This window comes from Oenanthe melanoleuca, chromosome 21 (genome assembly GCF_029582105.1).
Source record: "Oenanthe melanoleuca isolate GR-GAL-2019-014 chromosome 21, OMel1.0, whole genome shotgun sequence".
NCBI classification, from domain to species: domain Eukaryota; kingdom Metazoa; phylum Chordata; class Aves; order Passeriformes; family Muscicapidae; genus Oenanthe; species Oenanthe melanoleuca.
Window position 1 is genome coordinate 3,654,260 of NC_079354.1, and position 25,558 is coordinate 3,679,817.

The 25,558-nt window shown below is 47.8% G+C and overlaps 2 protein-coding genes across 2 annotated transcripts; one reads left to right on the top strand and one right to left on the bottom strand.

The window, feature by feature from the left end:
• Positions 1–15: 15 nt before the first annotated feature.
• Positions 16–18,498, top strand: DNAJC11 (DnaJ heat shock protein family (Hsp40) member C11). Its single transcript, XM_056508369.1, has 16 exons — positions 16–172; positions 3,384–3,513; positions 5,486–5,559; positions 6,745–6,846; positions 10,907–11,035; positions 11,617–11,739; positions 12,631–12,704; positions 13,671–13,860; positions 14,184–14,269; positions 14,699–14,815; positions 15,775–15,930; positions 16,078–16,147; positions 16,269–16,326; positions 16,956–17,098; positions 17,522–17,651; positions 18,248–18,498. Exons 1-16 carry the CDS (start codon positions 101–103, stop codon positions 18,271–18,273), a joined length of 1,680 nt encoding a protein of 559 aa, XP_056364344.1. The 5' UTR covers positions 16–100; the 3' UTR covers positions 18,274–18,498.
• Positions 18,499–20,924: 2,426 nt separating this feature from the next.
• Positions 20,925–25,523, bottom strand: PHF13 (PHD finger protein 13). Its single transcript, XM_056508370.1, has 4 exons — positions 25,338–25,523; positions 24,837–24,938; positions 23,773–24,325; positions 20,925–23,392 (listed from the first exon to the last, which is right to left on the bottom strand). The coding sequence occupies exons 1-4, from the start codon at positions 25,374–25,376 to the stop codon at positions 23,166–23,168; spliced, it is 921 nt and encodes a 306-aa protein (XP_056364345.1). The 5' UTR covers positions 25,377–25,523; the 3' UTR covers positions 20,925–23,165.
• Positions 25,524–25,558: the final 35 nt, after the last annotated feature.

Here is a 25,558-nt window from a genome sequence, read left to right on the forward strand (position 1 = left end):
TCGAAGGCGGGGGCCGTCCCCACGCGCCTGCGCGGGAGGTGGGACCGCCGGGCCGGCGGGGGGCGCCACAACGCGCGGCGCGGGGTGAGAGGTCGGGACGATGGCGGCGGCCTTGGGCGAGGAGGCGCCGGACAACGAGGACTACTATGGGCTCCTCAACGTGCGCCGCGAGGTGCGGCCGCGGGGCCGCGCGGGGCCGGGGCCGTGTGGGGCGGGGCGGGGCGGGGCAGGGCAGGGCAGGGCGGGGTGAGACCCTCGTCCCGCAGCGACGGGAGTGGCGCCCCTGCGGCGTGTCCTCCGCCCGGCCCGGGCTGCTGCTGCTGCTGCTGCTGCTGCTGCTGCCGGCGGCGGGGCGGGAGAGCTCGGGCCGGGCCGCGGGGCTCCCGGTTGAGTGCGGCGGGTGGGCGCCGGCTGAGGCCGAGAAATGCGTGATTTGTTCCGAATTGCGGCGGTTTGGGCGCTCCCTGGTGCTCCTGATGCAACTCGGCGCACGCGGGATGGGATACACCCGCGTGCCCTCGGGCTCGGGCGCGGCTGTGGAGGCTTCCCGAACGTTTCCAGTTTGGAAACAGCCAGGTTTTTTTTGCAAAACATTTTTCCCGCCAAAAAAGGGAGGATCGAGGGTCCTTGATTTCACTTTTCGAAATAGATGGACGTTAATTGGTGTAGGTTTGTTACACCAGAACAGTTTGGAACTTATTGGGAGGCAGCTGTTTTTTTTATAGTAATAGGTAGATCTCAAAAGATCTGGATGTAGGAACTGTGCTGTAGTTTGTTTCAGCAAGTACAACTGCGATATAGATGTTATATATATATATTTGTGTGTGTATAAATATGTATAAACAGCCCGTGAAGTCCATCAGCCTGAGTGTGGCCATTTCAGTTGGACAAGGCTCATACTGAGCCACCACTACTGCAATAGGAGATCCAGACTTGGAAGCGATTCAATCTGGTATCTTGGAAGAATTCCCTTTGGGACTCCTGTCAGTCCCTGAGCTGAGTCTCCTGTGCCTCGTGTGAGAATCTGCTGCACTCCTGAAGGAACAGCGTGTGATGATCACGCTGCTTGCAGAACTCCCTAATGCTGAGCTCCTTTTGAAAAAATTTCGAGCCCTTGTCCGGTTCAAAGCCAGCAGGGTCATGCTTGTACATTCCTTGGGAGCTTTCGTAATTCCCCTCCAAAACGTCAGCAGCGTGCAGAGGTTAAAGCAGAGAGGTGGGAGCTGCGCACGTGTTGTGACTGCTGGGGGAAGTTTAATGGTTAACTTAGCCAGAGCAGGACATTCAGGTTTTGTACATCGGAGAGCTGGAAACTGAATTAAAGGAGTCTGCAAGGGAGTCATTCCAATAGAGAGGAGCACGTGCTTTGTTAATTGCCCCTTGCTAATTATCTTCAGCCGTACTGTCATGTAGTGAATGTTGTGGATGTCTGGGTGCTGAGCACAGAGTGGTGTGGCAGCTGAGCTTGGAACTGCAGTGACTCCATGGAGGCAGGATCCTGTGAGCAGGAATTGCTCTGTGTGTGTGTGAATGGTTCATCTTTTAGACGTCTTAGTCTGCTGAAAACATGGTGCAGTGTTTAAGATCTTAAATGAGGCACTCTTTTAATGTTGACCAGTTTTGGTAATAAAAATGTAACTTACATGCAATTATTTGTGACTACATTTTCTGGCAGTCTAAAAACTATGTCAGGGTTTCTTTAGTGGTTTTGAAGAGGCTGTTGCTCATGGAGTATTGAGCCAATGACCCAAACTACTCAGTGATGATGAAATGCCCAATCTAACATTTTATTGAACATGGCATTTATGAAAAATGAACCTGCTCATTTCTATTATATAATCAATAGCACATTAAACCATTTATCATTAATTTGATTTAGAAATGCCATTTTGGGCCTATATGTTCCTCTGCTTTCCCAGTCGAGTTTAAATTTGATATCCGAGAAAGCACAAGGTAGTCAAAAGAAAAAAGCTAATTGTAGCTGTCCTTACTGTCTTGGGACCAGCAAATTTGGCAGGTCCCCTTTTGCCATATCATTTCAAAACATTAATAAGCAACAATACAAAAATGCAGAAAAAACATTCTGAGCTGTTCTCAAATCTAAAGAGATTCCTGGCATTGTGACACAAAGGAGTGCGTTTCTGTGATGGAAAACCTTCTTGCCACAAGTGGTAAAAAAGATGTTACTTTAAGAAATTATCTTTTAGGAATTTTTTTCCCCAGAGAAAGGTAGGAACCTGTGTCAGCTTTGCTTCTTGAAGGGTGTTAACAGTAAATGGAATTTGTGCCTGTAAATCCACTTCTGTCTGAGTGCCCCCCTCATTGACTGCACTGAGTCCTGACTGTGGCAGCCCCTGAGGACAGCCTGGACAATCAGGTCGTGGTTATTTTATTCTGGGTATTCCTCTAGGAATGGCTTCCTGTGCCCAAGAACTGGTTCTTGCCTGTACAGTTTGGGAACTGGATGGTTGGGCTCTTTGCAACTCTGCCTGGGGGAAGTTCTGGTTGTTTTTAGCACCTGCACTTCCAAGGAGTGGACAGGAGCTGCAATGCAAGGGATGTAGCAGGATGAGGTGAGAAAGGGGAGATTAGCTCTCTAAAGTCCAAAAATAACATTGCTGGGAGATGATAATGGAAGGAGCAGGGGTTTTTCTCTATTGATTCTGAGAGAGCCATCCGTTCCTTGGAACAAGGCCAGGTGCCATCTGAGGTCCCAGAGTGGTTGTGGTAAAGGACAAGGCGGGTTCGTTCTTGATGCATTGGTGGCACTCTGTTCTCATGGTTATGTGCCTGTGGCTTTGTGGACAGATGATGCACCTTCCTCCTTTGCAGCACAGCACAGACCCTGCTGGGGAGCAGGGTGGGGTACTGGGGAGTGTACTGGGATGAGTGTAGAACTGCTGGTTTACATTTCTTACCTCTACAGCTGTGGAAAGTCAGTGCTTTTGAATAGTTACAGTGTCCCTTTGAAGGTTAAAATTGAAATATGGGTAGAATTTGTTGTACATCTCTTGATTTATGTATTTTTATCTGAGGCGACTTTGCTTTTTCTTCCTCTTCTGATTTGGAGGGGATTGTAGTTGCCTAACTGATGTCTGGATGCTGATTGCTTGGATGGTGGGTGTTTTGTGTAATTTTTTATACCTTGAGTATACACTGATGAGCTGTTGAGGTCCCTTGTTGCACTATGGGTAATGTGGACAATCCTGGTGTGATAATTGAATATTTTCTTAACTTATGTAATGAAGCAATAATCCATTATTGATTTTGGGCCAAAGTAGTGCAATGTAGCAGCTGTCAGACTTCCCTTTCAGGGCTGATCTTTAGAGTGGCCTTTTGGAAATGGCATTGGCTGTCCTTGAGATCATTTTTGGTTTCCACAGGCCTCGCAGGAGGAGCTGAGGGCCGCGTACCGCCGGCTGTGCATGCTGTACCACCCCGACAAGCACCGCGACCCCGAGCTCAAATCCCAGGCTGAGCGGCTCTTCAACCTTGTCCACCAAGCGTATGAAGGTCAGGGGGAGGTTGAGCTTTGCAGGGGGTTCCTGGGAGAGCTGTGCCTTCATGCTTTTTCAAGTTATTTATCATTACAAAGTAGTAAGTTTGCTGTTAGTTACCAATGCTGTTTCCAGCTTCTATACCATAAGTCAGAGGAATGCTGCAGGGAATGAGATGTCTGTCTTACCTCCTGCATTTTATAAATTATCTTCTCATCACTTCCCTTACTTGTGAAAACCTCTTCTGTAGGAGAATAAGACTGAAAAGCTTCAAACAGAGAGGCAATTTCATATTGTACTGATGAACTGCTGCATCTCTGGGTTCTGTTCCCTGTCACTTGCCTGTGGTCTCCATTTCTAGCAAGTTCTTCTGTATGCTCAGACTGAGAGGAGGACAACTGATTCATAGCAGTTAGAGTTTATTTTTGTGCCAAGGCCCTATTCAAATACTCTGAATTTAACTTAAATCCTGATGTGCAAGTTGCACCTGGAGTGCAGGTGGATTAGAAGCTGGTAGGAGTCATCCATGTTACAAACCTGGTGCACTCAGTCCTGGAGCCTAAAGAGAAACTAAACCAAAATGCCGAATAAATATTCCACCATTCAACCTCAAATATGAGTGAATCTTTTTTACACTCCTGGTTTTGACTGATAAGTTGGACTTGTGCATGTGTGGAGTCTTTCCTGTTGTCCCTAGGTTAGGTGCTAGGACATGAGGAAGCTTTTGCTGGGAGAGCGGGGAAAGTCTGACCTTGATGACATGCAGAAAAAAACTCATAATGCTTCAGTAATTTCACTTTAGTGTGGTGAGTGGCCTTACATTCGAGGCAGCAGCTTCCCTTTGAATTTTCTGGCTCCTCTTGGCTCTGCCTTGCAATGAACATGGAAATTGGTACTCGTTTAGTACCAAATGTGAGTGTAATATGTTACAAGCAAGAATTTCGACATCTTGAAAAAGAGACACTCCACCTCCTGCCTATTTTCTCTTTCTCCTCTTCCAACTCTTAGTATTACACAACAAAAGATCCATTTTATCAGAATTCATAAAAAGCAGTGTCTGCCTGTGACATTTAGCAAGTCCAGTAATATTCAACTAGTTCAGACTAAAACTCAATTACCAATATAAGCCTCTTTTTGCCTTACTCTACTCCTCCACCTCCCTAGGGACACATCAGTTTTCCCACAGCCTCAAGAAATACATGATAATAATAAAGTGGTCTTGGAACCTGGGAGGAGGAAATAGTGATGATTTTTTGATTTATTTTTTCTTACAGAAAGATGTGTTATAGGAGTTTATGCATTTAAATATGCCTTAACCTTTAGAGACTCTTCCTAATTCTGTGCCCAGTCTTTTTCTAAAGTAACTGTTTTACAGTCTCCTGTTGTATTTTGTGTTGGGTGACATTTTGGGATGTTAAGATTCAACACAAAGCTTTGCTATTACCCCTTATTGATATTTGACAAAGTGTAAACTGCCTCATGGAAATCACTTTGTTGGTGCTTGTCATGTACCATGTGTAGGGACTAGGTGGGAAAGGATCAGTGGACATGGATGGTGAGGAAGATCAAAGGAAGCACCACAGAGCTTTGAAAGCCAGACAGCTGGGTGCCAATCCCAGGAAGGGCCCAGGGACTGCTGTGGCCAAATTGTTCATAATATCCATGTTTGTTAGAGGGCTTGTGTCACCTTCAAAGAAAGCAGTGTTAGAAACCCTCCCTGCACATTCACTTAGGCTGCATGTCTTTTGTGTTCTTTCCACTTTCTTGTTTTAGAAAAAGAAGAAGAAAAAAATTGGGGTTTTTGGGGGGAAAAGTCAGTATGTCTTCTCAATAAAGTATGTGGAAGCATCAGAGGGTTTCATGTGCAACTGTAGAACAAGATGTTTCCAGGATTTGTGCTTGAATTCCAAATATCGTGACTGTTTTGGTCTGAAATCTGAGAAGACCCAGAACTGAGTTCTCTCCTCTCTTTTGGTTTCAATTTACAGTACTTAGTGATCCGCAGACCAGAGCCATCTATGACATATATGGGAGGAGAGGACTGGAGATGGAAGGCTGGGAGGTGAGAGAAATTGAGCATGTTATGGCCAGTGGCCTTGACTAAGCCCCCCTTTATCTGCCACTGTTCTATCAGCTGCACTGACACCTGGCTGGTAATAAATGCCTGATGGTTTGAAGGCATCCTTGGTTAGTTATTTCTGTCTTTCTCTGTCCTGCTGGAACACCATGATGGATTTTCAAAGAGCCCTTTGGTTTTGCACTTGACAAGAGAACAATAAACCTGACATTCAGAGTTCCCTGGAAGGATATTACCATGACAGGCAACATCTTTATCTGAGACAAATGTGTCATTATTGTCCAACTAGTCCCATCTTTTTCATTTGAAACTTGTTTTTTTCAGCATTGACTAGCTTCTGAGTTTGAAATTACTTTTTGTTCCTGGGCTTTTTAGGGTGGAGTGGGTTGGGTTGAGGTTTTTTGTGGTTATGCTTTGGTTTAGTTTTGGGTTTTATGGGCTTTGATACAGAACTTGCCCATTCATGTCTGTCCAGCTCTCGAGTCCCTTGCTGGCCTCTGCCAGCCCTAGTTGATTGCACTGTGCTGCTTGAAGCAGAATCCTATGGTACTGGGTCAGGTCAGCATCAAGGTCAAACTTGGAGTCAGTTGCTAGAAATGTGGAGCAGATCCAGCATGTAACAGATGTTTTTGAACTGCTTTTGGCAGACTTCATCTTATTTTAAAAAGCCAAATCCAATACTCTTTCTATCCATTCCAAAACTGGGCCTGTGTAAAACCCTCATTCCCTGAGCCATGTCAGGTAAGCAGCTGTGAACCAGCATAGCCTAAAATCACACAACTCTCACAGAATCAATTTACCTCAGGCCAGAGACACTCAGTTATTTTTGGTTTTGTGTCCACACCTGGTAGAACAGTTAATGGATCGCTGAGGGTGACAACTGCACTGCAGTTTCTTGTAGTTGTGGTTGGAAAGCTCTTTGCTCTGGTTTTCTCAAGGGAATGGAAATAACAAATCCATTTTCCCTTCTCTCAAGGCATGGGGTTTTATCTCATATATGCCCTTTCATCGGCCCAGGTGCTTTGTTCCAAACTCTATTGAAATTGGTGCAGAGTGGCTTTCGGCAGCCAGGGCAGTGTGTTAGTGCATCCTGCATCCAAGAGTCTCTGACCCCCCAGCCCTGCAATGCCTTGAGCAGCCTCTGTCTGGTTTTCGTTTCTTTTTGAGCAGGTTGTGGAACGAAAGAGAACTGCAGCTGAAATCAGGGAAGAATTTGAGCGTTTGCAGAGAGAGAGGGAAGAGAGGAGACTGCAGCAGCGAACTAATCCAAAGGTAAGCAAGCAAAGATTTAATCCTGGTCTCTAGAGTGGTCTGTTATCAACACCAGTGTGCAGGGTGTACTGAGCCTAGGTGAGGACCTGTAGGAAATAGCCCCTCAGGTGTATACATAAGCTGCATGACTTTCTGTTTTTTGCATATGCAGTTTCTCTGCATAATTTAAGGCAAACAGTTCATTCTATGAACAATCCCCTACTGAACATTCTTCTTTTCTTAGAGAAACATGTTGGGACAAAATACCTTTTTCAGCAATTTTCAGAAAATAGACCTAACACTGAAATATTTATGATTTCTTTCCAAGTTTTCTAAATAAAATGTAACTCACTGCAGTTACCTGACAAGTTTTCCCTTTGGCACTGCTGCAGTGTCACAACAATGCAGGGAGATAGTCAAATGCAGCTTGAAACCAGGAACAAATCTGAGGCAACCCTAAGCCAGCTGGGCAGCAGCACAGTGAGGAAAGTCAACCTGAACAGAGTTGGGGTCTGCCAGTGTCGCAGTTAGTGCCTGTTTTTGGAAAGCATGATCATGCCCTCAGGATGAGAATCATCCCAGATGCCATTCCCATTTCAATCTGTTTGAGCAGCAGACTCTGACCTGGAGTGATTCACCTTGCAGCTAACCTTGGCTGGTCAGAGGTGCTCAGGAATATCATTGGGATGGCAGGGAGAGATAGACATGGCCATTGTCCAGAGTAACCGTAGCTCAGACTCTCAGTGCCTTTGCTTGAGGAGTGTGTGGGGCAAACCTGGGTTTTGTCAGGATGGTCCCTAACTGAAGTTTCAAAGCTTGTTGAATCACAAAAATCTTGGTTCTTATGCAGTGACTAACATTATCCAAGAGCTGCATCTACTATTAATTAATTCATATATTAGTGTAAAATCACAATGTCTTCGGAGTGGACAGATGTGAGATTGCAGTGGATCCTAAGGAAAACATCCATCTAAGCAGAGCTGTGATATTTAGGGACATTCACCTTGGCACCTTGGCCTTTGGATCTGCACTGCTCTTAGCAAAGCAATTGGGCTGTACATATCCCTAGGCTGTGGGCAGTGCATAGACACTAAAAACTGGTTTGTACTGGAAGGGTAAACAAGCATAAAGTGTTGTGTGAGTATCTGTTGACAGCTTTATTCCAGGCAGGAAGGGATTTCTGGGTGCCACAAGCCAGACAGGGCAAACTATCCCTGCTGGAGGTGCAGGTGAATGGGGTCAGAGAGATGTTTTCAGAGAGGGGCACAGTTATCTCCCCGTGCTGCTCCTGCTTCAGGACTGTGACATTTTCCCTGGGCGCCTCGCCGTGGCTGCAGGCTGCACTGTGAGCCTCAGCCTGTGTCCTGGGATAAAATTAGCCATCTGGGTGTTTACAGCAATTGCTGGCTGGCAGCCGGTGGAAATGCCTCTCCAGGCAGTGTTCCTGTGGAATTGGGGAGCGCAGCTGTGATCATTTCATACACGAGCGCAAGTTACTTTAAAATTTCCAACATTTTGTCGGTTCTATAAAACAGTTCCACAAAAATAAAGCATTTTAACCAGAAATGTTGAGCAATAACCAGATGTAGGCAATTTGGAGGGTTGAAATTAAGTCTCCTATTTGCTTTTAGAGCTTTGTTTTTGCTTTCAAAGATGTGCAGAAGGGTTGAAAAGTTCATTACTAGGTTTAAGAAGAACCGCTTCCTGTTAGGAGAAATTAAATCCAGTTATTTTCCTGCTGTGGAAGGTCAATATGTAGGTCCCCTCAAGGCAAAGCCTGGCACAACTTCCAGGTCTCACCTTCCTGAAGGTAAATTCCTAAGAAAAAAGTAAGGAGGAAGTATATTTTCCTCTGGCACATCTACGAATTCCATCAGTGAAGCCTGTTTCGTATTCACAGGTTGGCAAATAAAGGTGATTTTAAAAGCTAATCCCAGCTCTAATGGTTCCACAGTGCCACTCCTGCTTCTTGCCCTGCTGAACTGCTGCTCTGTGCCGTGCACTGCAGCACCACTGACTTCTGAGCAGGCGTTACAGCTCTCTCCTGCTGCTCTTCCTTCGGGGAGGGCTCCTCATTTCCCGTGGTCAGAGCAGGTGGCTGATGGGAGCAGGGAACAGCAGCAGTCCCCTCCATTATCCGGAGGCATAGGGGTGCTCTTGTTCTCTGGGAATATTTTTAACTTTACCATCTGCTGCTGTTCCTGTGCTTGTGCCTGAACCAGTTTCCTTGCCAGGATCCACAGCCCTCCAAGGTTGACTTCACCTGCTTGGCAGGAGGTGAAGGGTCTGCCCAGGGTCCACCTCTCACCTTAAGGAAATGCAGAAGAGTAGGAGCTCAGCTGGGGAACAGGGAGGGAACAGGGAGACACTCCTTTTCTCTGAACAGATCTTGTGGATTTTCATGGAGAGGTTCAGGTGTTTTCCGTTTTTCCTTGGGAGGCATATTTGCTGTACAGTTCATACGTGTGAAAAAGGAAATCCTAATATTTTTGAGTGTGTTTTAGAGAAAGGAGGTGTAATGAATTTCAGGATTGCGTGTGGATCTTGGTGCATCTTTCCAAAGGCACCAGTAAGCCAAGTACATCGAGGTGGTCTCCAAATGGGTGTTTGCTAGCACAGAACCACCCTTACAGGGTGGTTAGAGGTTTTCCATTGCTTCCCTCTTCACTTGGCCTTGTTTCAAGGAGCAGCATGGCACAGGAGAGGGCTGAAACTGGAGAAGCTGTAGGGTCTGGAGTTGTTTGAAGGTGACTTTGCAGATGGTTCCCGAAAGTGCAGAAAGGGCAGGAGCTGGTTGTTGGTTCCACCACCACACAAAACAGTGACTGTAATTGCTCTGAAATTCACCAGCTGCCAAGGGTGAACAAGGTAGTAAACAGCTGGGGCACAACCCCTGCTCCAGGGTTCTAGTGGAAATAACACCTTTCAGTTTTAAAATATTTATCCAATTTTTGCTTCATAAATAATCAGAAAATAGACACTGAGAAGAAGATGGGAATCTCCACAGCAAATCGATCACTCCAGGCAGAGAAAAGGTTCAAGTCCTGTCAGACTCTGCAATTCTTCCTTTATTTACGGTCCAGCATTTGATTAGAGTGGAGCAATCAAAGAAAAATGCTCCCTCAGACTGAAATAAGGATTTATTCCAGCCATGCTTGGCCTTAGTGTGGGTGGGGTTTGTAGCTACCCAGCTATTGAGTTTCCATATACAAACTGCTCAGAGTTCAGTTGATGCTTGTACACAGAGGGGAGTTTTTATTGCAATCTGTATGTTTTATAGGAGCTGGGATGCTGTCAGATGGGTCCATAGGGAAGGTTTCCAAAGCCTCTTGAAGTTATATGACCCAGACAAGTACCTAATTGTGCTCTTTTCTAAAAACACACTCCTGCAGTTAGTCTGAGGGAGCACAGCAGCAGGTAGCCAGACAATTGTGCTGTGGCCTAGATTTTGTAGGAATAAGTTTTTCTATGGTCTGAGAAAGGAAATATTTACCACTTGCTAAAAGTATGTCTTTGTTAAATCTTCCTTCTGATCACAAAATATAAACAAAATATGAAAAAGAAATGAAAATATTTTATTAACAAGGTCAATTGCAAATGAATTATACAGTTCAGTACTAAGTCGGTTTAAGTAACTCGTAAGAAGAAGCCTGTAGAAGTTCTCTGACCAAGTTCCATTGAAGAAAATAAATTTCTAGAATATATTATTTCAACTTTTAAATACTGACAGAGCACAGTCAGTTGTGGAGGAAGAGGAAACCTGCTATGTAAAGGTGTTCTACCTGCTTCTGTAATGTGTCACAATAGAAAAATGATTTCCCAGAATTACAAGTTGAGTTTGTGCTGAGAAGCTCCCTTTTCTCCAGTCTGTTTGATGATTTATATTGCTGTTTTGAAATATTGTAATCATTCACTTCTGTCTTGTGCGTTAGGAAATGCATTTTAAAGTGGTAAAAGTAATTGCAGAACAATGGAAAACTGCACAAAAATGTAATCATACACAGGGATGGTTCAGCCACTTGTTCTGTGTATGCCAGATGTTTGCTAATGCTAAATGCCTGTTCCACTTGTCATCCCTCAGGGAACAATTAGTGTGGGAATAGATGCCACTGACCTGTTTGATCGCTATGATGAAGAATATGAAGATGTGCCTGGGAGCAGCTTTCCCCAGATTGAGATAAACAAAATGCACATATCCCAGTCCATCGAGGTGAGGAGGGTGAACACTGCAATGTGAGCAGGGTGTGAGTGAATGAAGCACCTCAGAACACAGAGCACACTGCTCAGGGGCTCTCAGTGTTACTGGGAAGGGGGACACAGTGGCCAGTAAAGGTGGGAGGAGGCAGCTTGGGGCCAGCAGAATGGTGGGTTGGTTCTGTAGCCTTTGGGCAATTGCTCTGTGGGCTGCAGTGGTCCTGTCCTCCTGCCAGTGGAGATGATCAGTGCCCAGTTCTCACTGAATGGGGTGAGTTCAGTGTTTGAAAGCAAATGGCACCCAGGCTTGAGGATGTGCATAAGGAAAAGGATGGGAAGCATTTCCTCTTTCAGAGAGTTACAGAAATTTAGTCTACTAGAGAGATAAGAATGGTTTACAGCTCAAGGTCAGGTTCAGGGTGGTACATTACAGGTGTCTCAAGTGTCTGGTACTGAAAGAATTATCTGACTTTTTGCCATGCTTGATGTTTACACTCTGCCATTTACACTCTGTGGTGGTGATTATGTCCTTGCAGAACTTGTACTAAATGTATGAACTGGGATCAGAGTTACTGGAAACAATATATTCCTTTTTAGGCACCCCTGACTTCCACAGATACAGCAATACTGTCTGGTAACCTTTCAACCCAGAATGGGAATGGAGGGGGATCAATTAATCTTGCACTGAGACGAGTGACATCTGCCAAGGGATGGGGAGAGGTAAGAGTACACCTTTTATGCAATTTTATATTCAATCTATTACCTGGTGTTCTATTTTTTTTTTTGGGGGGGGGGGGAAATTTTAGCTGTGGTTCATCTCTCATTTTCTGTGTTCTGTAAAATGTAGAAAAAGGAATTCTTAAAGGAATTTGAGACAAAGGGAAGACCAAACCTTGTTTTTTTTCTTATTTTTCTCCCCTCTCCATTTGGCCATTGCAATTTGGACTTTACTTGTGCAGACAGAATTGTTACTTGATGTATCTAGTCTTTCTGATTGCTCTGTCTGAAGGCACAGGGCTGTGAGCAGGCCTTTCAGGGCAGTGTGATAGTTGGCCTTTGCTTCCAAAACTGCTTTGCATGGGAAGAAGTTACGGGGGAAATAGTTTGAACCCCCCCCAGCAGATATAGTCTGAGCAGTTGGAAGGTCCTGTGTTGCACCACCTGGAAGCTGGGCTGTGTTTGAGGTGCTTGTGGCATCACTGGTGTAGCTGGCAGCTGCCTGTGCCTTCCTCCTTGCACACAAGCTCCTGCTAGCCTGCTTCCTCAGCTTGGGAGTGTGGAAGTCGTCTTGTTTGAGATGGACAGTCTGGAGGACTTTGATTTGCATTAGGATTTTGTGAGGGAGGAGTTCTCTCCCTGGAGTGACCAAAGCAGGTCCCAATATTAGTCACCTGTAGCTTTGAAAAACTTTGTTTTATCCATGAGCTCCAAATCAGCAAAACAACTTTTCTTCTTAATGCAAAGCTGCAGAAAAGGGAGGATGCTGAAAGAAGTGGTAAATGTTACTCAGATGTGTAAAACAGCTGTGATGAAAATGATGCTCGTGACAAACTTTGTCACTGTTGTAAAGGATGTTTTCTTCTAACACTCTGGCACTGTGCATTCCAACAGCTGGAGTTTGGAGCTGGAGACCTTCAAGGACCTCTCTTTGGGCTGAAGATATTTCGTAATCTTACACCAAGATGGTAAATATTAGAAAAATGGCCTAGTGGTTAATATTCCAGAATAAGGAACTAAATGACTTGAATCCTCTTCTACATTAATTTTGGATTTGTTTTCTGTCCTACAAAATAAGGCATTTTTGCTTTAGACTTAAGGTCATACTTGTATTGTCAAAATGCCTGCGTTCTTTCTGTGTGTTGGTGCCCTCCCTTTTCATATTTCCAGTTTAAGGAAGGTCTGTGTTCCACATCTTTAGATTTGTACTTGATCTTGTCATGATTTTTCATACTTGAGGCAGGATCTCCAATCAGAGCAACAGAAGTTTCCTCTGGGAACAGAAAGAAAAATAGGCAACTCTTCTGAGGCTTCTCTGTGTGAGAGGGAGCTTCTGACAGCAAAACAGGAGACACTGTGTCATCTTTTAGGGAAATAATGCCAAATCTACCACTAGTGTCATGTATGTTCACAAATGAATAGAGGTCTCAGGTTGCAAAGAAGAATACTGACTGGAGCCACATGTCAGGGCATCATAGGAGCTCGTATAGGTTCCCTCTCTTTATATTTTCGAATTTAGTGAATCTGCCATTCCTTAGAGCTTGTCAGGATTCTTGTTCCTAGAGAGTACTTTAGTGCTGGTTTTTAGAGCTGATGCTGAAGGATTGTATAATAGCAGGGCTGCTCCTTGCCAGCCAGCCCAATGTGCTGTTCTGCAGAGACCAGGATGTTATCTGCACAGGGCAAGAAGGGGAAGGCTGAGTGCCTTCTGTGTCTGTGCACAGACAATAAACCAGGACATAGCCTGCTCTCCTGGCTGCTGCTGTGCTCAAGGCAGTCTGATTTAGTTTTTATTTTTCCCTGAAAGCCTCAAGCATCATGCTTTTTGCAGGATGGTCTCTGGGCACTCAGCAAAGTTCCTGGGCAAGAAGGACTCTGAGGCCACCTGGGGGTCTGTATTTTTTTCACTGATGAGTTTTTCCTTATTCCTCCAGTTTCATCACCACACACTGTGCCCTGCAGTTCTCATCCCGTGGGGTCCGGCCCGGCCTCACCACAGTCCTGGCCCGCAACCTGGACAAGAACACCATGGGCTACTTGCAGTGGAGGTGGGGCATCCAGTCAGCCATGAACACCAGTATTGTCCGGGACACCAAAACCAGCCACTTCACTGTGGCCATGCAGGTGAGAGCCACAGGTGGGAGGGAGAGAGCAGCCTCACCTTCCTGTCCCAGCAGTATTTTGCCTTGGGATTAGAGGTTAAAGAAGCAGTTGGAATATCTCATGTTAGACTTAATATAGCTAACCAGCTGTTTGGCAGAGCACAGCTCTTGGCATTGTCATAGGTGATGTCTGCTGGCTTAGATTAAGGTCAAGACAACACAGACAGCAGAGGTTGTAAGTGACAAGCATTGCTTTGTGTTCTGTGCTTCAAGGTTGAGAAAGGAAATTGGGGAGCAGCAGTGGTCAAGGGTATGTTTTGATACATTTGTGTCTTTGTGTTTCAGCTGGGAATCCCCCATTCTTTCATGATGGTCAGTTACCAGCATAAGTTTCAGGATGAGGATCAAACACGAGTGAAAGGTTCTCTCAAGTAAGTGCTCAAAAGGGAATTCACATTGCTCACAGCCTGAGGACTCTGTCCTCTCCTGCTGCTGTAGGCCTCTAGATTCCACACAAACCAAATGCTTCAGTGGCCTTTGGGAGCCTCTTTTGGTAAAGGCTGAAGTGAATGTCTTGGATGCTTGGCCCTTTGTGCCTCTTCAGTTAAGTGGAACTTAAAATACTTGTGTATGATAACTCTATATCATCTCCAATAAAAAAGCCAAAAGTTCTTGTTTACTACTTAGCACACTGGAAAGTCAAATCTCACCTTGGAGATACACCATGAATCTTCCAGAGGCCAACATCTGCTGCAAACAGATGCATTTCCATGCTTTACTTATTTGGGAATTACAGGATTCAGTAAAGAGAAATCCAGGTGTCTTCTCTGTCTTAACAGTATTTGGTTCTGTCATTCTAGGGCGGGTTTCTTTGGGACCATAGTGGAGTATGGAGCAGAGAGGAAGATTTCCCGACACAGTGTTTTAGGAGCCACTGTCAGCGTTGGTGTTCCTCAAGGAGTGTCCTTGAAAATCAAGTCAGTTCAAGATCTCAACTCTTTATTGCAGAGGCTGACCATAACCTCCATGATTCTATTTCCAGTGGGAAGGTCTATTTGGGTGGGAAGGTCCCAGTCCCAGGTCAATACAGGTGTATTGATACATCACTGGGAGAGGGTACAACTGTCCTCAACTCTAATCCAAGCTATGAGCCCATCATAAACAGCGGGTGCCTTCCACAGGTGTGACTCACAGCCTGAGCCACCTGTCTGTGTGTGTGCATCAGAATATTCTGATAAATACAGCTTAAAGTGATATTTGGTGCACTCTGGTAAGTGAGTGGAAGATTTCTGAAAATATTAGTAGAGATGGATTCCATGTGTATTATGCTGTATACAAGTGAATGCTTGAATTAGGGAATTACCATTACCTAATACAGGTGATTGAACTATTAAGGTGCAATTCACAGAGGGACAGAGCTCATTAAGTGTCCCTGTTCTGTGGTGCACTTGAATTGGGGCCAGCTATGGGTGGAGTGTGAAACTGCTGAAGGGCCTGAAGAATTCAGGCCCAAGGAAACTCACGTCTTCTTAAAATAAATATTGCTACAGACATAAGAAAAATATTCTGCCTACCCTGAAGTCACATGCCAGTGTTACGAACGCAGGCTTTCTCTAGAAGCATTTTCTCTTCTTCCGTGAGGACGTTCGTCCTTTTTTCTGTTGAAATTAATGACCAAGCAAATTCTCCTAAGATTAAAAAAAGACCTTTAGAATGGTCAGGTACTATCACGAGCTGCTACTTCAAAGTCTGGCTCTGGCTGGTGTCAGCTGCCTTTCCTGCCGTTGGCTTTTTCAGTTTATCAGGCTTTCATCTTTTTGAGCTCCTCATTCATCTCCTCTTGGTTCATCAGCACGCACTGCTGCTAAGTGTGCTTCATCAAGCACATCCAGCTCTGCTTTTCCTCTTACCATCCCTCTGCTCTTCTTTGTTGCAGGCTGAATAGGGCCAGCCAGACCTACTTCTTCCCTGTCCATCTAACAGATCAGCTGCTTCCCAGTGCCGTGTTCTATGCCACTGTGGGACCTCTCGTTATCTACTTTGCCATGCACAGGCTGGTCATCAAACCCTACCTCAAGGCACAGAAGGAGAGGTGAGCTTGCACATTCCTGAGGAAGTCTCACTCAGGCTCATTTGTGTGAGATTGTGGGTCATTTGTAATTGGGTGGGTAAGCAGACCCTGCCAGTTTCTGAATCCCAGCCATGTATTTCTGGTGTAATGTTGCCTTCCCTCTGCCAGAGAGCTGGAGAAGCAGCGGGAGAACACAGCCAGCGATATCCTACAGAAAAAGCAAGAGGCTGAAGCTGCTGTGAGTCTTTCTTGTAACTTGGTCCCCTTAGTGAAAGCAAACTTTTCACTCTGGACTATTCTCCTTTGGCCACAGTGTCTGACCCTGCATGATTTCTGCTCTGCCACTTGTGTTATGACAGGTCCGGTTAATGCAGGAGGCAGTCCGAAGGATAATTGAAGCAGAGGAAGCCAGAATGGGTAAAGATTATGATATCATTTACTTGTTCTATACATATGGAGAGAAGAAGGAACAATGCAAAGGTGTTACTTCTTCATTCCCACTCCTGATGAAGTGCAGCGTAGTTGCTCCTGCACACGTAGTGGGGGAGCCCCACTATGACTCAGCTCCAGGTTAGGAGGGATCACAGAATATTATCTTGGGACATGGTGTGAAGTGGATCAACAGACTGAAGACAGCAGTCTGGATTCACCTGTCCCCCAGAGAGAGGTGTGTGTATAAACACGTGCAAAAACTTTAGTCTTGAAATTCAGCTTTCACTGTTTCCTCCCTTACATGTTTTGTTCCTGGATCATAGTGGGAATCTGATCTCTGTTGGTTACTAGCAATTCTCCACAGAATGTTCCAAAGTGAACTGAAATCCACTTGGAATGTCATATCAGTGTGGCACTGAGGTCCTGTCAGTCCATTTTAATGCTGAAGGTTGCTAACAAATGCCCAAGTAAAAATCTTGTTCTTTGTTGGGAAGCATGAATCCAGGCTAGGAGAATTAAATCTCACTGAAAGCAAGAGAAAATGCTCGTCTGGGATGACCTTTTTTTGTCAGTGGAAGCCTTCCATCTCAGTTGTGATTTCCTGGGAAATGCAGGTCTGATTATAGTGAACGCCTGGTATGGGAAGTTTGTTAATGACAACAGCAGGAAGAATGAGAAGGTGAAGGTTATAGACGTGACTGTGCCTCTGCAATGCTTGGTGAAGGATTCTAAACTCATCCTTACAGAGGCCTCCAAGGTACGTAGCTGTTCTGTCAAAGCCCAGATTCAGGGACTCAAATGTGTGGCCCAGAATTTCATTTGAACCATGTGGTGTCCTGCCAGGGGATCTCTCCAGTGGCTCTGGATCAATTTACAGATGCCATTTGCATACCAAGTATTACAAACTTCCATGAACTTCTGTTTCTCGGGGCTTTTCCAGTGCCAGTGTCTTCATTGTGAGACAGTGGGTGTTACAGACCTTGGGACTGTATACTAGAAACTTCCCAACCCCCTGGTTTACTTTTATGCCAGAGAATTTGTGGAGATGATTCCCCAGTGTCTCACCTTGCTGGCAGCAAAACTCCTGTTTTTTTAATGACACCTTGTCCTGGCACTGATAAATGTTTTGGTCAGCTGGAGAACATTTCCTGATGCTCAGTCTGTCTTTCTGTGGTTCAAGGCTGGGCTTCCAGGCTTCTACGATCCTTGTGTGGGTGAGGAGAAGAGTTTGAAAGTGCTTTATCAGTTCCGAGGAGTTCTGCACCAAGTGATGGCAGCTGACAATGAGGCCCTTAGGATACCAAAGCAATGTAAGTAGCACAGACTGCCCAGCATCTTCCTCGGGGAACCAGTGATGGACTACTTCAGCTCTGTGGTGAAGCACACAGAACTGGGGTTCTGGGGTTTAGAACTGGGGTTACTGGAATGGACTGACCATGACTTGTCTCTAGAGTAAGGCCCAAAAGAGCTCAGCAGCAGCTCTGCAGCTGTTTGTACGAGCTAGTATGTACCTCTAACTGGGTCTGGAAGCAGAGGCCTCCCACAGATGCCAGTGTCTTTCTGGGTGGCCATTTGGGATCTGAATTTAATGTATGGAGGCCTGAGTCAGATTTTTTCCTTGTCCCCATTTATCTTATTTTTCCGTGCTGGAATGACTCTGTGAAACTAGTATCTGCTTGTGACAATTTTTACTGGCACTCTGGTGGGTTGGCTCAAGGGCTCAGACCTTTGTTTGCCCTAGACCAGCTCCCTGCCCAGTGTGAGCAGCACATCTGACTGACAGAGCTTCCAGAAGTGCATTGCAGGCATATTTGAGTTGTGTCTATTTAGCAGCCAGAGATGTTCCTGCCTGTCCTGGTACAATGGTGGGCTCCAGCATGTGTCCATTCCTTGTTTTCCCCCACAGCTCACAGGATTGATGCTGATGGCTAATGCGGGGAACACGCATCTCTCACGGTACCTGGGTCAATGGAAAGTGCAAAACCTCCCCCGGATGCTGCGAGTTTGAACAGAGACACTTTTATTTTTACTGTCTGTATAGCAGGTGGTGTCCTGCCAGTTCTGTTAGGGACAAAAGGACAGACCCTGCTGCTCCAGGTGGCTCCCAGGCAATATCTGAGTTGTGGCTTGGTACCCAATAAAGCAGCGTGACTCTGAGTGCACAGTGCTTTCTGCCCAGGGGCTGAGTGGGCATCCTGCTCCCAGCTGCCCAGACCCACCCGTGCACTCACACCTCTCTCCTGGAGCTCAGCAGGGACGAAGACCTGCTGTTCCCACCTCACCATGTGCTTCCTGGGGTAGGTAACACACCTTCTTCTCATGAGGGGAATTTTAGTTCTCTGGCCACCTCCTGGAAGTCCCCTGTGCAAATACTTCTGGAGAGAGGTCAGTGATTGTTTTAATCCCAAATCTGTGTTTGAAATGCACTTGTTAAGAAAAATATGTGCTTAAATATGAATGAATTTGCCTTTTGAGGTAACATGGACCTCTTCAGTACCAATCTGTCCAGCTGCTCATTTCCAACACTGCTCTTCCAGGCAAGAACACAGTGTATCTTAGGTTTATTAATTCTTCCGCCACCCACAACTATGTATTGTCAAGGATTTCCAGAAAAGAGGAAAGCAAGTGAGGGAGAAGGACAGCAATTTTTTGTTTTATTCTGATGCTGCAACTATCTCTTCACATCTAATTTATTTCTAGCAAAAACAAATGTAGTTTGTAAAGTAAACCATACCAAAGTGAAGAGAGAGGCCAAATGGACAAAGAGCTGAAAATGTAAACACTCAACTGCCCTTTCTGAAAAGCAGCCATTACAGCATAGATCTGTTGGCTTTATCTTGCCTAGAAGCCCTGCCAGGGATTTCCAGCAGAAGGGCACTCCTGGGCTGGTGACACAGCAGCTGGAAACAGCAACTTGTAGAATCTGCTACACACTGGGCACATCAGCACATGAGGCTTTTGCAGAGAGACAAGGAATCGTGGTAGCTGTTCTTGGTCATAGTTTTGCTCTGGCTGAGTCCAGACCAGCCTTTATTGCTCATGGGTGAGAGCAGAGGGGAAAACACCCATGTCTTGGCAGTACAGAGTTGCTTTTGACAACTCCTGTCATAACTTCTTTCCTGACATGGATCTGGCCCCTGTTCTGGGCAGCTGTGGTTCTCTGCGCTCAGGTCACTGCATCAGGAGAATGAGATTTCCAAAAGAAATGCTTTCCCCTGTAAAAAACAAGTTCATATTATGAAGATGTGTTCATTTGTTTTTATTAAAACCAAATCTTCTCAGTTGTGATCAGTTCCTGATGCAGGACTTTATTTCACTTATGGCCAGCATTCTGTCAATCTGAAATTAAATGTAAAATGTGCAATAAATTATATTCAGCTGAAAAGCAGCTCCCATTCCCTTTGCATCTGTAGGAAGTTCCTGAGATTAAACCTCTGGAAGGCAAGGGTTGCAGGTTTTTGTAACCCTAACAGCACTCTCCATCCTATCCAGCTTATTGACCTCTGCTGGGTGGGACTGCAGATATCTAAATCTCCAGTTCCTTTTGGATGTCACTGTGTGAGGTGTATGGTCAGAATTGAGGAGCCAGCCTGTACAGACTGGCACAAGGCCATCCATGAGAGCTAGACACTCGGGTCAGTCTCCCCAGCCCTCTCCTCCAATCTTCCTTATTTTCTGTCAGTGCTAAGTTTTGCCAAAACTGTAAGAACAGCTCCTCTGCAGAACCACAGCCTTCACCACCATATTCTTGCTGTGAGCAGCTGCCATTTTACAGCCACAACTCCACTGGGACTTCTTTTTATGACTCTATAATTCAAAATTACCAACAGAATTGAAATAGAAGCTCTAAGCAAGCAGAGCTGAGCTTCCAGCCTAGCTTCCAGTGTAACCTAGTGCCATTTCCAAAAGGTTGAGCCACATTTTGAATTTGCCAAGGTGTTCAGGCTGCTGCTTAGATGGCAGCTGGCTGAGCAGCAGTGCCTGCAGGGCTGTGGCACATACACGAGCTGCAGGGTGGCACCAAGGCTCCGGCAGCTCTTGGGTGGTTTGGAGTCCTCAGTGCTCAGTGGTGGTGGGGAGGGAAGGAGGGAGCTCTCTTTCAACACAGCTCCCAGAGGGTTCACTGAGGCTTGGTTTGGATCTGGCCAAGCCTCCAGTCCTTGCAAAGGAGTGCAGTGCTGCTGCTGGGCTGATTCTGGGGCTGCAGGGAGTCCTGGTGCCAGGACTGTGCACTCCGACACCATCGGCATCCTGGCCTGAACCCTGGCCTGAGCTCAGTCCTTGCACCCTTTAGCAGGCCCCTGGCACAAGCCCAGCACTATCCCTGCTGCATTCAGCTGCTCTAGGCAGCCTGCCTCACAACCCTCCCACCCTGCCTAGCCCCAGGGCTTCATCACCGTGTCCCACACTCAAAGCAGAGGCGAGCAAGGAGCAGATGCTCCACAGAAAGGTGGGGATACCTTGCCAGCTTTTCCTATCCCCACTTAAGTGTATTGTTTCCAGAAAGCACTACAAGTGTCAAGTCTTCCTGCTGCCTGGCACAACAGCTCACAAACCAATAAATCATAACAGCAGACTCCTGAGTTTGGAATATAACAAACTCATTGTTCATTTGTCTCACATTTAAGAAAAAAACATGGTTCATTAAAAGTTTTAATGAAAAAATAAAGTTCTGAATTAAACTATAATTATACATGGCTGGAAGTGATGAACTAAAAGAATGGAGATGTTACTTTTTTATTTCTCTCTGCTGATATTGTAATGTGTTGGACACCATCCACTGGGATAAATCCAAAAGGGGACAGAACAAGAGTCAGTCACATTGATTAGTGTTGAACCTCTGTGAAAAAGAGCCAGTTCACTTGACAGTGTACCATTTCTCCCATAAAAGCTTCAGGAACACAAGTCCACGGAGGTCCAGTTGAACTGCAGGTGTAAACACAAGAGATAACAATTTCAGATCAGGTCCAACTCTTGCGCAGTTGTGGCCGGGATCTTCCAAAGCATTTCTGGGGAAATGGCAGCACTGGAGAACTTTGGTTATTTTTCTGGCTGCAAAGGACAGTCAGGCAGCCGTTGGGAGCAAGTCTTTGGCAAACTCCTTGGTGGTTCCACGTAGTTTCTGAAGGCAGCACAGCACAGTCACGGTTGAGAGATTTCACAGAAGCTGGTTTTCTGAACCCAGTCAGCTGTTACAGCTTGGTGGAACGAGATTTTTATCAAGAACCAGGAGAGAACAGTTGCATGTTGTACACTCCTGTCGCCCTGCCCCACACCGTGGAGCCCCTGTGGTACTGGGCTGCCTGAGGCTTTGGCAGCCCCAGGGCTGATATCTGAAGGAAGGTCCTTGGCCCTGTGTGCTAGCAAGACCCTCAGTCATCACCAGGACGCATCTCCTGGTGAGCCAGTCCTCAGACAAGGCAATGCTCCAATGCTGTGTGACTGCAGAACTCATGGGACGTGTTCCTGCTGGCACAGCTGGTCTGACTGCAGCCAGTGTGTCAACCAGTGCTTCTCTGAGCTCTTACTGGACAGAGCACACACTGTTGTTCAGGCAGAACTTCAAGAAACACCTCAGAACATCAACCCAGTTTGTGTGATCCGTGTGGATCTGTCTGGTCATTGAGGAACAATGCCAGCATTTCCCTGGCTTTGTGTATGAGCTGTGACTTCCCATCGTGGTCCTGAAGGAAATTCCCATGGGCTAAAGCCCAGGAGGTCCTGTCTGCAGTGCTGGCCAGGGCCTGAGTGCTCTCCTGTCCACTCCGCACCAGACAGATCCTCATTGCACTTCATCCTGTAGCTGAATTGCCTGCATTCACTTTGATATGTGTCATTGCTACCAACAGAATAAAGATTCTGGCTTTTTGGTTACAGTCCAGTTTCAAAAAACAAACAGCAAAAGCAGAAACCAACTCAGCTGTCGTACTTGGATGGACATGATCAAATTCCAAACTAGACCTGCCAGGTTCTACATTTCCTTTGGCCCCTTTTACAGACCATGTTTGAATTCTAGGCTGAGAAAAGGGAGTGTCATCTCTTAAAACAGCACCATAGAGGTTAATGAAGGGACAGGAGATGGAGCAGTTTTCCCCCATACACACATTTGAGCTGATCATGCAAATAAATCACGAAAAAACCACTGAAAGAAGAGACCTTCTAGGAAGGAATCTGATGCCACTGATCCGCCATGCTGCCTGTCCAGGAAAAGGGCTGCTCCTTCCTGCCAGGGGGCTGTCCCTTGGCATGGGAGGGAGCCCTGAGTCTCGTTTGCACTTGGATGATGCCAAATGACAGAACTCCCCTATGCTCAGTGCCGTGGAAGCAGCAGTAGCACTGAGGCTGACTGCTACGGAGCCTTAGGATAGCTAAGATTGATCTATACGGACAAATGGGCAGGTATATCATCACATTGAATTTAAAACACAGGGCCATTTACTTTTCAGACTCTTCACACAGACTCCTTCCTCCTCCCCTCCCTCTTTGGGAGGAGGAAGAGTTTTCTAGCACAGAGAAGATCTGCAGTTTCCCAATGGGATGAGAAAACCTACTTGGCAAAGGTATTGTACATCACCCAGTCGTCGTACCCAGACAAAACTCCACAGAGCTCAGAGAGCTTCGTCTGTCCCTCGAGACAGTCTCTTGCCACAGTTCTGCCCAGTCGGCTGCTCCCAGCTCCGGCTGCCCACGGCTCGGCGATTCCTCGTTCCTGGGCCACAGGCCGGCTGGGCAGCCCTTCTGCCTGAGCAGCAGCAGTTCAGGGGAGCCTCCCCTCCCAGCCACAGCTCGCCCACCCACGCAGTGCACCAGCATGTGGCTCCCCCCTAGTCCAGAAAGCGCCTGCGCGAGCCGGTCCGGGAGCGGTTCGAACGGCGAATGTCAAACTTGGAGTCCCGGCACTTCTGGCAGATGTAGATCTCTGGGACGTTTGACTTGCGGATTTTGGCGCAGGAGAGGTGGATCCAGGTGTGGCACTCGTTGCACTCGATCATCGGCCGCCCAGCGAAAGGCTTCATGCAGAAGCAAGTGACCAGGTCCCATGAGTCATCATCTGCAAAGACAAATGTCAAAGATAGGTTTTTAGTGGCTGACACCTCTCACACCAGGAGTTTTCTCTCCTTTCACACTAAATTAACTACCTGGGTCTCAACGACAGGTACTCTGCCACTTTTTCCAGGTCTCTCTTGCACGGGAAGAGACTCTCTCAGCAGTACACGGGAGGCCATAATCGAGAGGAGAGCCAGCTGCTTCTATAAAGTTGCAGCTTTTCACTCAGTTTATTGCAGAAAGAGCCAACCCACCTCCCTCCCCCCAAAAATCCAACTGCTCCTGAATTCCACCCAGGCAGTGCTCCTTGGCATTATCCTCAGGCTACAAGTAATTACCACTGCTTCCACCTGGCTAATTCTCTTGGACAGCCAGGCCACCTACCTGAATCCACCATGATGTCCTCATCATCGCCAGTGCCGTCCTCATCCCGAAAAACCACCTGCTTGCCCTGCCGAATGACCGTTCGCTTGCCCACACTCTGGATCTCCACGGTCTGCTCGGCCGTCACAGCAGGGTAGGAGACACCGGACGGGGTGTCAGAGTCCCACACCGAGCAGTGCTCAGTCACAGACTGAGGGTCGCCCTCTGACGAGGGGCTCATCGGCGTCTCTGTGTAAGAGTCCTCAGCCTCCAGATCTAGCAGCTTCTCCTCATAGTCCTCCTCTGCAGACACCTCTGTTTCCCTTCTTTTCAGCTTTTTCTTCTTCCTGATCTTATCGATTTGCTTTCGCTCTGGCAGGAAGTTGCTGGCTTTTGCCCGCTGGAACAGGGAACCGTACGGTTTTGCCCGCTTAAGCTGACTAAAGTTCTTTCTGTTCTTGGTGGGCAGGGAGACAGAGGAGGGGGTGTCATTGAAGCGGGGGTCCCAGCTATCACTGTCAATCGTGCCTCCAGTGCTGTTGGGAGGGCTGGGGCTGTTCCTCAGCGGTGTTTCCTGGAACACGTTGGGGAAGCAGGTAGCAGTTTGACCCGGAGCAGACTCACATGTGGGCAAGGCACTGCTCCTTCTCCCCCAGGGCACTCTGCCCCATCCCTGAGATGCTGTTCCCTGCCCCCGAGAGTCCCCAGGTATGCTGTCCTCTGTCTCCTGAAACACTGTGCCCTGTCCCCAAGGCTCTGAGCCCTTTCCCCGGGGTAGTGTCCCCTCTCCCACGGGGTGCTGAGCCCTGTCCCTCGAGGTGCTGCTGCTCCCGCTCTCCCTGCACGCCACCCCAGGCTTTCTCCAGCCGGAGCTCCTGAGCCCGGGGAGCAGCAGGAGTGATGCCGGATCCGACGTTGTTCACTCCGCCCACGCCGGGCACCACCCGCCCCGTCCCCAGAGCCTCCAGCCGCCGCGGTTCCCCTTTTGTTCGGGCCCGGCGCGGGGCCGTGACCGCTGGAGCGGCCAGTCTGACAGACCAGCCCGGTGTCCCCGAGTGCCCCCCGGTGCCCCCAGGGCAACTCACCTCCTGCGGGTACGGGATGTAGCCGGCGTAGGCCAAGACGAAGGTGCAGAACTTATTGAAGTCCTCCACGGTGCGGTGCCGCCGGGAGCCGGGGGAGAAGTCCTGCAAGGGGCGGGGGTGAGCGGCGGCCGCGGGGCCGGGCCCGCCGCTGGGAGGTGGCACCGCCGCTCCCGCCGCTCCCGCACCGCCCCCCCGCCCCCACAGCGGCGGAACCGGGCAGTACTCCCCCCCCACACACACTCCATCGCCCCCCGGTGCCGGTACCGGGCCCCCGGGCAGCCCCCCCGCGGCGGGCACGGCGGGGCGGCGCCGCCGCCATTCCTCGCCCCGGCGGCACAAGATGGCCCCGGCCCCCCGCCCCGCGGCGGGGAACGGGCAGCGGTTACCGGCGGCCGGGCCGGGCAGGGCAGGGCCGGGCAGGGGGTGACGGACCCCCTCCCTTTCTGTTCCTTCTGCGCTCCTCCCTTCCCTACCCTTTTTCCCCTCGGGACTCCGGCTCACCTCCGGGGCAAACGGCGAAGCGCAAGAGTCGGAGTCCATGTCCCGGCGCGGGTGACGCGGGCGGGGCCGGGGCGGCGGCGGCGGCAGCCGGGCAGTGCCGACACCGTGAGCCGCTCGGTGCCGGCGGGAGGCGGTGAAGGGGCGGCCGCCCGCGCGGGGCCGCCGGGAGCCGTAGTCCGGGCGTGCGCAGTGCCGGGCGCGGGGCGCGCTGGGAGCGGCGG

Bases quoted from the DNA above. Each gene is read 5' to 3' on its own strand.
- DNAJC11 (XM_056508369.1), top strand. From the start codon at position 101: ATGGCGGCGGCCTTGGGCGAGGAGGCGCCGGACAACGAGGACTACTAT. The intron at 14,270-14,698 runs GTAAGTGCTCAA...CTGTCATTCTAG, and splicing joins CGAGTGAAAGGTTCTCTCAA to GGCGGGTTTCTTTGGGACCA. The intron at 16,148-16,268 runs GTGAGTCTTTCT...GTGTTATGACAG, and splicing joins AGCAAGAGGCTGAAGCTGCT to GTCCGGTTAATGCAGGAGGC.
- PHF13 (XM_056508370.1), bottom strand. From the start codon at position 25,376: ATGGACTCCGACTCTTGCGCTTCGCCGTTTGCCCCGGAG. The intron at 24,326-24,836 runs GTGAGTTGCCCT...AACGTGTTCCAG, and splicing joins ACATCCCGTACCCGCAGGAG to GAAACACCGCTGAGGAACAG. The intron at 23,393-23,772 runs GTAGGTGGCCTG...TTGTCTTTGCAG, and splicing joins GGACATCATGGTGGATTCAG to ATGATGACTCATGGGACCTG.